Source organism: Triticum dicoccoides, chromosome 3B, assembly GCF_002162155.2.
Source record: "Triticum dicoccoides isolate Atlit2015 ecotype Zavitan chromosome 3B, WEW_v2.0, whole genome shotgun sequence".
NCBI classification, from domain to species: Eukaryota; Viridiplantae; Streptophyta; class Magnoliopsida; order Poales; family Poaceae; genus Triticum; species Triticum dicoccoides.
The window spans coordinates 36727659-36739135 of NC_041385.1; the positions used below are offsets into that span (position 1 = coordinate 36727659).

The following is an 11477-nucleotide window of genomic DNA, read 5'->3' on the forward strand; positions in this document are numbered from 1 at the left end:
GCGCTGGGCCAGGAGAGGTATTTGGCCAAATACATGAACATATCACGATGAATTATCAGTAGCTAATTATTTGTAGTAGACATGTTGGTGTTCATTCAAGCTTTCATCTGCTTTCTTAACAATACTTCCTATTTGCAGTTGAAAATGATCATTTGAAAGGTACGAGATCGTATGGATTGGGAATTGGTGTTGAGGATTTCAGAGAGCCCAGGTTGCAGTCTGTCACATATATATGATTCTATCGCTAGTAGTATCATGAACTAAACCAATATGTTTTGTTTACGAATATTCTGATTAATGTTGTACTGATAAGACTATTTCCTTTCTTAATGCAGATGCCAAACACTTGATCAAGATTGTAAGGTGTTGAAACAACATGGGATGGACGTCGATGGAAAGGAGCGTGTCCTCGAGTTTGACTTTGGTCCTGGCAACTATGACAATTTACCAACGGGGTTGAAGCCTATCGACAAAATATTGTAATTGTATAAGCTCTTACACTTATTTTCTGGGCCTGTAGTCGGAAAGCCCATATAAACTATAGTTACTAAGGGAATTAGATTAGTTGACCCACTACTTTGATAAGGACAATCATGTGATGAGACGAACTGTCATTTACCTTGAAATACAATGTAAATACAATGTTCTTGTACGCAGTTGTCTATCAAATGTTCTAGAAGTAGTTCTTTAACTGTCAGTAGGCGCAGGTGATCCGAGTTCTTTTTTTTTTCCTTGAAGTTGGCCCAGTAGCATCTCAAATACTACTTGTTTTTCGTTACAAAAGAAAGAGGGTTGCGAGGTTGATATTCGGAGAACTAGGCAAAAACTGTCACAGCAGCCCCCTGCCCAGAACTGATCATCACTCCTCCGTGATCCAACAACTCAGATTGCACCATTGATGACCATCAATAAAACCCTTGCCGAAACTAATCTCGGAACCCATGCCACCCTATGCCAAACACACAACCAGCCGTGCATCCGAACACCCATATCACGCCATCGTCATGCCTATGCAACTCCTTAGCAGCTCCAACTCTACAAAGACAAGGTGAGGCACGAGGACCCCTTGAACATACCGGAAGACAATCCCAAGTAAGTGCAAGGAAAACCCGAGATTGGGCATCCCAAAATAGCAACAACTTCAGCAGTGTCTCCTAGCTCATATTTATGGGCACAAAGGCGCCTTTGTTGGAATTGATGTGCATATCAGTGAAATCAGAGAGCATTTTGAGAACTCTCTTGATAACACGAGCATGATGAGCAACAAAGTATCATCAACACTAGAGGGTGCTTAGCAGAAACCCCTTCATATTCCTTGTAGCATAACCATGGAAGCAAATCTGCAACCAGGATAAAGAGATATGGCGATAGTGGATCTTCCTGCCTAACTCCACATTGGGATTGAAACTGTTCCCTCATTTCCCCATTAATTAGTACGTGGGCTCTGCTTGTTCTTAGCAACATGCCAATCCAGGATCCCCATCGATAATCAAAGCCTCTAGATGTCAAGATGGCCAAGAGAGAGCATCCTAGTTAACCTGTCAAAAGCTTTGTGAAGGTCTAATTTGAGCACCATCATCGACATTCCCCCTTTTTGGCACACTGGACTAATTCCGACACAGGAGCAAAATTTTCAACAATGGACCTTCCTTTTAGAATGTTAGGTTGGAGTGAATGCGCAAGATAAAAGGAAGTCGATGTAGCCAAACTGATAAAACCTTCGTATTTAGCTCTGGAACACTAAATACCAGAGAGATAGTCCTATAATCCTTGATTTCCAGAGGTATTTCCACTTTTGGCAGGTGCGTAATGAACACTGTGTTGATGCCACGCAAGTCAGTATTTTTGAGAAAAATCTTGAAAATAGTGTTTGGAGATGAATTGATAACAGAAACAATTTTAGCCCAGGTAAGAGGTTCAGACATGCTGCTAAGATCGGTCATATCATAAATGGCAGGGACCTGTAAGAGACATCGAGAAGGGACACCTAGAATACTCACTCCGTTCATTTATATAAGGTGTATTTGTTTTTTGATAAGGTGCATTTCTTATAATTCCCTTGTTAGCCCTCTATAAAAAGGAAAGTATCTCTCTCCTGATTGTCTTTATCTCTCCTCGTATCAAAAGAAGTAAACTATCTCTATGTCGATTGCATGCATCTCTTACTTTTCTGGACTAACTGATTTACTTGCCACTAACCAATAAATTTGCCAAGGGTAATTTCGTCCTAACACGCCTATAATTATGTGCCTTGATCACCGTGTCAAAAATAATAACCTTAGATAAAGGAACGGAGGGAGTAATAATTTGTGGCAGTATGTAGTTAATCTCTGATGTCATAATGCTCCACTCCATCACTAACCAAAAGCCTGGTCTTATTTCTTTGAGCCTGGAAGTTAGCTGCAGCATGAAAGAAATGTGAATTTCCATCTTCCAAATTACACCAATTGATTTTTGCCCGTTGCTTCAACATCATAGTCAGCCATCGAATTAGTTCCTTCGCTTTAAGCAAAGCGAATTTCCTGAGAATGAACTCCAGGGAAGAGAGAGCCCTCCTTTCTCCAATGGCCTTGATATATTCCACTACATTTTTTTGAGAAATGATATATTACACTACATACTTGTTGTTATCAATGAGCAGGTGCAGCCCAGCCTTTTTCTTAGCCCAAGGCCTAATGGCAGCCCAAGTCGGCCTCATCTTAAACTGATCAATGATGCAGAAGAGTAAAAAACTCAAGACCCCCTCTTCCATCTGTCATCAAACATTTTTCTGACTTCATCCATCTCCAGCCAGTAGTTATTTTTTTAGAAAAGGAGGAAGACTCCGGCCTCTGCATCTGGGCGATGCATACATCCATTTTATTAATTATTAACGCAAGACCTTACAAAGTCATACAACAATAAGACTAAAGCCACGTCTAAGCAACATCTGTCGCTACTCCTATCCAGTTGATGAAGGGGCGTTGATAGTCTGGGCCTAATACCAAATAGACCTCGCAGCCAAACCTAACATCTAAGACCTGAGGTCCTAACCAGGACGCCTACCGGGTATGGGCACCCACCAGTCAGGCGTGCTCCTCAACCAGGATGCCTGCCGGATATGAGGCACCCCAAAGGCACATCAATTGTCTTATCCGTGTGCGGTGCCCCCCTCCACCATTTACTCCTCCGATCATATTGTCTAGTGCTTAGGCGAAGCCCTGCGCGGATCACTTCACCAACACCATCATCACACCGCCATGCTGATGGAACTCATCGACTCCTTCGTGCCTCTACTGGATCAAGAGTTCGAGGGACATCATCGATTTGAACGTGTGTAGAAGTCGAAGGTGTCGTACGTTCGGTACTTGATCGGTTGATTCGAGAAGACGTTCCACTACATCAACCGCGGTAAGTTAACGCTTCCGTTTTTGGTCTATGAGCGTACGTGGACACACTCTCCCCTTTCGTTGCTATGCATCTCCTAGATAGATCTTGCGTGAGCGTAGGATTTTTTTTGAAATTGCATGCTACGTTTCCCAACAGTATGAAACGACTCCGGAACTTGCAAAGTTTAGGGTGAGTGTTTCCTGAATGATTATCTGTTTGTGATCCTCGGATCTTTGATATTGCATTCTTTTCCTTTATAAGTTTTTCCTAAATGGTTTCTTTTGGAAGGTTTTTAATGAGCCAATAGTAAAGCATGCATTGTGATATGTCGGTTTCTCCTTATTTTCCCACTGAGTTTTTGGAAGGAGTTTTTGATGGCATAGTGTACATATCTCCTCATATTTTTCCTACAGGGTTTTTGGAGGAGACTGATCATGATGATGATGATGATCAAGATGTTGATGATGATGTTTACAAGAATAATTGAAGCAGAGATTAGGGGGAGTGTTAGGACTACTTATTTAGTTTAATTAAAGGAAATCCCTGCTTAGCAAAACTGATGTGCGGCTTCTCTCCCGATGGGTCACTCCTAATGTAACAGACGCGTCCTTCTAATCTTGTCTCTTGTAAATGTTGCGACTGTGCGACATGTCCCCTCCGGACATATAAATATGTACATCATTGCAATCAATCAACAGAGATCATTACTGTTCATTAGCCTGTTTCTTCACAGATCCGATCTACAGTGGTCCTCGGGCCTATGTGCTAGAGTCCACTCCATAGGATCTGCAGCTACCCCGGTACGTACATGATGGCTACATGTCCGACTACACCGAGCCGAGCATCACAGGACCTAGCCAACAACAATTCTTCACCGAGCCGAACGACTACATCGACCGATCTGCACTGCATCAAGCCGATCTACACCGACCTCGCGCGTCAACACCGAGCTATATGACTACATTGTCTAAAAAAATCTTCGTCGAGTACATCTACAAGAAGTGACATCAACATGCATCATCCACACGCCAGGCCAGTGTAGAAAGAGAAGCAATTCTTCATCGACTTCTCCGGCATGACACGACATCGACACATGGCCATCACCGACACTTCATCGCCACGGTCTTCATCAATGTGGTCTTCATCACCATCATCGTCAACACCGCCGCCACCTCCTCCACAAGATGGATACCTAGCATCCTCTAATAGGCTTTTTTCTGCAAGACGCGATCTGGACGACGACAATGACTGCCGAGAGAGAGAGAGAGAGAGAGAGAGAGAGAGAGAGAGAGAGAGAGAGAGAGAGAGAGAGAGAGAGAGAGAGCTGCGTGTGGGTGGGGAGAAAAGACAGGCCAGCAAACATGCATACCTATGCCGACCTATTTTCATGTTTTGACCTTTTTCGGAAAGTTCATCCGGATCTAACCCCAGTTCGATAGTATTTCGGGATCTGGCCCATTTTCTATCGTCGGGCTAAATGGCGGTATGGTTGTACAGGCTACCGCCAAGACATGAGGCGGTAGGTTAACGACAGCTGCCGTGAGCCAACCCTCTTGGGGCTGACGTGACCTAACGGCTATACTGCCAGGGTAAATGGCAGTAGGGTAGCTAAAGCTACCGCCACCTGCCGCGGCGGTAGGGTGTGCCAGGCCCTGCGCGCGCGCCATGGCTCTTTAACATAAAATTGACTATTTTTTATGGTAGGGTATCACACTTACCGCCAGGGTGTTTGGCGGTAGGTTGTAATGTAAAGGGAAATCACAAAGGTTTTATGGTAGGCTGTGAGACCCTACCGCCGGAGTGCCTTGCACTAGGGTCTCTGTCACTTATTTTTTTTAGAAGATCTTGATCATTTCAAGTACAAATATGAGTAATAGTTCAACACGACAGAAAATAGTGTTTGCAAGTCAAAGTATGATGATCTCACACATTGCAGGTAGCAAATCAACAACACGAAATAGGTAAGTATCAAATTGACATATCAAATAGGTTCAACATAGTAAAAAGGTAGCAAATCGAGAACACCAACATAACATATAAGTTCTCATTCACAACTAGTTCAACTATGCGAGTTCAACATGACCATATCACTTGTTCCTCCCCTCTTGGCGGTACGGTCCTCATTTCTCTTCGAGCGTGTTTCATCCGACTTCTTCGTGTGACGATGAGTACACTCTCGCTGAAACGGGGATGGACTCTTCTAGTCCTTCTTTGGTTGTTTCCCTCTCTTGTCCTAGGTTGGTTGAGTCGGTGGAGGTGCGTCAGCATTGTCGTACTCCTCCTCCTCACCGCCTCCTTCATCGGCTTGCTCCTCTTCCTCTTCTTCCTCGTTTTCTTCTTCCTCTTCCTCCTCATCTTCTTCCTCTTCCTCCTCAACAACGCGAGACGACGAGGCGACATGGGTAGAGGAAGCTCCGCTGGCGTGGCTCGATGAAGCGATGGCATGCATCGACCCTCGATGAGTAGGATCATGGACATTGGCCGCACGAGTGCACCCAAGCATACCCACTATCTTACGACAACGGGTCATGAACTTCTACAATATCAAACAACCAAGAACATAATACAGATCAACTTTAGGTTTACAATTAAAATATAACATGGCTAGCAGGCTCGATGTTACCTTCATCTTTTCTGCCGGGTTGATTGCAGATTCCACGGTTCTGGGGTCATACGCAAGCGCGTTTGAGCCATCAAGAATGCTTCTGTGAAGCTCCAAAGCCTGCACATGTAGCATCATTTGTAAGTCAGTGACACTAACAATGGCAACTTAAAACAATAGAGAACACCACTTACCACTCTGTTCATCAGGGGTGCATACTCCCTGAAATCACCTTTGAGCTATCTGAGATTGTCACTGTAGGCTTCATCCTCATAGTCATCCTCCTCCAATAATGTGATATCGGTTGACGTACACTATGGCCTCAGGCACAGATGGTACTTCACGCCATCGTCATACCACTTCATGTGTTCAGCGTACTCGTCCCAGCCAACCGCTCTCCTCTCGGTGTCTTTGCGATACCTCCTATCCCACGCTTTTCACGTGATCCGTGTGTGGTGACCCACAAGTATAGGGTATCTATCGTAGTCCTTTTAATAAGTAAGAGTGTCGAACCCAACAAGGAGCAGAAGGAAATGACAAGCGGTTTTCAGTAAGGTATTCTCTGCAAGCACTGAAATTGTAGGTAACAGATAGTTTTGTGATAAGATAATTTGTAACGGGTAACAAGCAATGAAAGTAAATAAGGTGCAGCAAGGTGGCCCAATCCTTTTTGTAGCAAAGGACAAGCCTGTACAAGTTCTTATAATGAGAGAAGCGCTCCCGAGGACACATGGGAATTATCGTCAAGCTAGTTTTCATCATGTTCATATGATTCACGTTCGTTACTTTGATAATTTGATATGTGGGTGTATTGGTGCTTGGGTACTGCCCTTTCTTGGACAAGCATCCCACTTATGATTAACCCCTATTGCAAGCATCTGCAACCACAAAAGAAGTATTAAGGTAAACCTAACCACAACATGAGACATATGGATCCAAATCATCCCCTTACGAAGCAACGCATAAACTGGGGTTTAAGCTTTTGTCACTCTAGCAACCCATCATCTACTTATTACTTCCCAATGCCTTCCTCTAGGCCCAAGTAATGGTGAAGTGTCATGTAGTCGACGTTCACATAACACCACTAGAGGATAGACAACATACATCTCATCAAAATATCGAACGAATACCAAATTCACATGACTACTAATAGCAAGACTTCACCCATGTCCCCAGGAACTACTCACAAAGCATATTCATGTTCATAATCAGAGGGGTATTAATATGCATTAAGGATCTGAACATATGAACTTCCACCAAATAAACCAATTAGCATCAACTATAAGGAGTAATCAACACTACTAGCAACCCACAGGTACCAATCTGAGGTTTGGGTACAAAGATTGGATACAAGAGATGAACTAGGGTTTGAGAGGAGATGGTGCTGGTGAAGATGTTGATGGAGATTGACCCCCTCGCGATGACAGGATCATTGTTGATGACGATGGTGATGATTTCCCCCTCCCGGAGGGAAGTTTCCCCGGCAGAACAGCTCCGCCGGAGCCCTAGATTGGTTCCGCCAAGGTTCCGCCTCGTGGCGGCGGAGTTTCGTCCCGTAAGCTTGCTTATGATTTTTTTTAGGGTAAAAGACTTCATATAGCAGAAGATGGGCACCAGAGGGCCACCAGGGGGCCCATGAGGCAGGGGGCGCACCCCCCACCCTCGTGGCCAGGGTGTGGGCCCCCTCTCGTACTTCTTTCGCTCAATAATTCTTATTAGTTTCAAAAATGACTTCCGTGGAGTTTCAGGACTTTTGGAGCTGTGCAGAATAGGTTTCCAATATTTGCTCCTGTTCCAGCCCAGAATCCCAGCTGCCGGCATTCTCCCTCTTCATGTTAAACCTTGTAAAATAAGATAGAATAGCCATAAGTATTGTGACATAACGTGTAATAACAACCCATAATGCAATAAATATCGATATAAAAGCATGATGCAAAATGGACGTATTAGTGTGCTCACGCCCTCAGTCTGTGGCCGACTGACAATTCTTCCAACTCTTCCTGCAAGGCGTAAGAAGCAGCGGACGTCGTGATAACGTCAAAAACAAACGAAAACATGGCAATAGAGAATAATGTCCTCACCAGTGAAGGTCGAAGCCACCGGTGTCGGTGGGGCACGCTGGTGGGGTATTTTGGAAGATACCTAACTACATGGCCACACGCTGTGGTAAGTGCCACTCGAGGGCGTATACACATATCATTGGCACAATGCACCGCGAGGCAAGTCTATCCTCGTAGCACATCGCATTGAGCTCGAACCCCCATTCTCGGTTGTCGTACGACCACCAGTTGACCTGCAAAAGGATTTACAGGAACCGTGAAAGTGGCTAAAAAGTGATTGGTAAGCTACTTGGTATACCTGGTAAGCCGACAGGTTGTCCATCTCGTTGGTGAAGATCTTGTACATCGTACTATCATTGCCCTTGCCCGTGTAAACCTTCACCTTATCCCAAGCGTACGCGACGGTTGGGTATCGAGCACTGTCACCTTCTTCGCCATACTCCGCCCATAACCACCGGTCATCTCTCTTAGGGCGGCCAACTGACTACCACTCCCACATCCAAATATAGAGGGCCCAGACAAATCCACACACGCCAGAGCTCTCTTCGGTCCCCTGCATTGCGCCGTCCAGTAGCCATGCTCTCCTAAAGTATGAAACATACTGCTCGTCATACTGCATCTGAACGTCCTTGGTGTGGCCCCTCATCCACAATGGGAGTAGCATCTGCCAAAATATAAATGGAAATAGTTAGTAACTTCATTTCTCATCATAACCAATAAATTCTTCAACAACTTGATCATAGATATTACATCTCTATTCTCCAGAAAACGGGCGCGCGCGATGACCATTGTCGAAAGCATGGTGTACTTGACGCCGATGTTGGGTGCAAGGGGGGCCCGCCTAAAACAATTGGAAATGAATCAAGTTTAAATATAAATGATATCATTTTCAACCAACATGAATCATATCATTTTCAACCAACATGAATCGTATCATTTTCAAATATAAATGATATCATTTTCAACCAACATGAATCATATCAAGTTCAAATATAAATGATATCACATGCTGGAGCTCTCTTCGGTCCTCTGCGGTGCACCTTCCAGCTATAAACATCAAATGAGGATTAGGTAACACAATCTAAAGCAACATACATACGTCCACAAACGAATATTGAGACTTTTATTGTATCAAGTGGTATAGATATGCGAGACCGATGGACCCCTAGTTGTACCCTGCATCCTAGTCCTCCAGGAAGCCGAGATACATCCATAGGGTGCTATCCCACGAGCAGTCTGGAAACACGACCTCCTTCAGAAGGTACCACAAGTAGGCCCTCGTGTACTGCTCCACAGTCTTCTCATCGGCACCTTCCAGGCATATGGACCAGTTCTCCTGGAGCCACTTCAGTGGCACACCGGATGTTATGTTCCCCTTCACCGGAGGACAGTCGCCAATGAGGGCGATGACCCTGTGACTGTTTGTTTGCAACCGCGTTGGTATTTCTCCAAAGAGGAAAGTATGATGCAGCACATCAACGGAAGTATTTCCCTTAGTTTTGAAACCAAGATATAAATCCAGTAGGAGGATCCACCAGACTATGCAAACAGTACCTTCACACAAATAACAAAAACTTGCAACCCAACGCTTAAGAGGGGTTGTCAATCCCTCCTCGGTACTGAGATAGATTAAATTGTATGAGATTGGATAAATAGATCTGAAAGAAACACAAAATAAAATCAATAAATAAAAAGTGCAGTAAGGTATTTTTAGTTTTTTGGATTAATAGGTATGAAAATAACATGATAGGAAATAGACCTGGGGGCCATAGATTTCACTAGAGGCTTCTCTCAAGAAAGTATCATACGATGGATAAAAAAATTATTGTTGGGCAGTTGATAGAAGAGCAAATAATTATGACGATATTCAAGACAATGATCATGCATATAGGCATCACATCCAAGACTAGTAGACCAACTCCTGCCTGCATCTACTACTATTAATCTACACATTGACCGCTATCCAGCATGCATCTAGTGTATTAAGTTCATGGAGAAATGGAGTAATGCAATAAGAACGATGACATGATGTAGACAAAATCTATTCATGTAGGAATAGACCCCATCTTTTTATCCTTAATGGCAATGATATATGTGTGTGAAAGGATCGATATAGTTGACTAGAGGGGGGAGGGGTGAATAGGCAACTAACAATTTTTAGCTTTTCTTTGCCAAATTAAACTTTGCATCAAAGTAGTTGTCTAGATATGCAACTAGGTGAGCAACCTATATGATGCAACAACAATAAGCACACAAGCAAGCAAAGGATATAACACAATATAGCTTGCACAAGTAAAGGTGAGAGATAACCAAAAGTGGAACCGATGGAGACGAGGATGTGTTACCGAAGTTCCTTCCCTTTGAGGGGAAGTACGTCTCCGTTGGAGCGGTGTGAAGGCACAATGCTCCCCAAGAAGCCACTAGGGCCACCATATTCTCCTCATGCCCTCACACAATGCAAGACACCGTGATTCCACTATTGGTGCCCTTGAAGGCGGCAACCGGACCTTTACAAACAAGGTTGGGGCTCTCTTGACAACTTAATTGGAGGCTCCCATCGAAACCCCGGAGCTTCACCACAATGGAATGTGGCTCCGAAGTGACCTCTTCCGACTAGGGCGCCCAAGCACCTAAGAGTAACAAAATCCACAGAAGAATGTATGGGGGAATCACATTTCCTTTGGTGAGAGTGTGGATCTAGGTCTCCTCCTTAATCCCTAGCAAATCAACAAGTTTGAGTGGCTAGAGAGAGAGAGAGATCAGGCAAGAAAGCTTCAAGGGCATTAATGGAGGAGAGAGAGAGAGAGAGAGAGAGAGAGAGAGAGGAAAGAGATAGGTGGGAGGTGGGAGAAGCACCTCCTTAAATAGGGTCCCCTTAGATCCAACCGTTATGCGCAGAAACCCATAGGAGCGGTACTTCCGGTGGAGCCACCGGTAGTACCGGTATATCGGAATAAACCGGAACTACCGTTCCACCACCGCTCGGCTACCGCTTCACAACAGAAGTTTTTCACCCTAGACCGGTAGTTGGAGCGGTGGTTGGGCCAGAACTACCGCTGGACCAGCAATTCCTGGGCGGTGGAGTTCCAGGCGGTACTACCACCCTGAACACCGGTAGTACCGGTTTGTCAAGACAAATCGGAACTTCCGTTCCATCACTGGTCTACCATCGTACCCGGTACAAAAGGGTGTCACCCCTGAGCGGTACTTGGAGCGGTGGTTTGACCGGAACTGCATGCCAGCGGTACAACCGCTCAAGAGAGCGGTACTACCACCATGAGAAAAACTGCACAGTCATAGAGGACTTTGGGAACCTCTCTCTCCTCGAACGGAGGGTATATGGTGGGTGCAAAGAGTGTGTACGTGTAGTGATTCACCCAATACCTTCCGATGAGGATTCCCTCTAAAAAGTATGGGTATCCTATGACTAAAGGAATAAAAACATC

General features: G+C 44.6%; 1 protein-coding gene across 1 annotated transcript in view; it reads left to right on the top strand.

Annotated features, from left to right (window-relative positions):
- LOC119274565 overlaps positions 1-691 on the top strand; it is a 7522-nt gene extending 6831 nt beyond the window's left edge. The window contains exons 13-14 of the mRNA XM_037555280.1: positions 139-211; positions 336-691. Coding sequence (XP_037411177.1) covers positions 139-211; positions 336-483 — 221 coding nt within the window. The 3' untranslated portion in view covers positions 484-691. The remainder of the gene's footprint in view (positions 1-138; positions 212-335) is intronic.
- Positions 692-11477: the final 10786 nt, after the last annotated feature.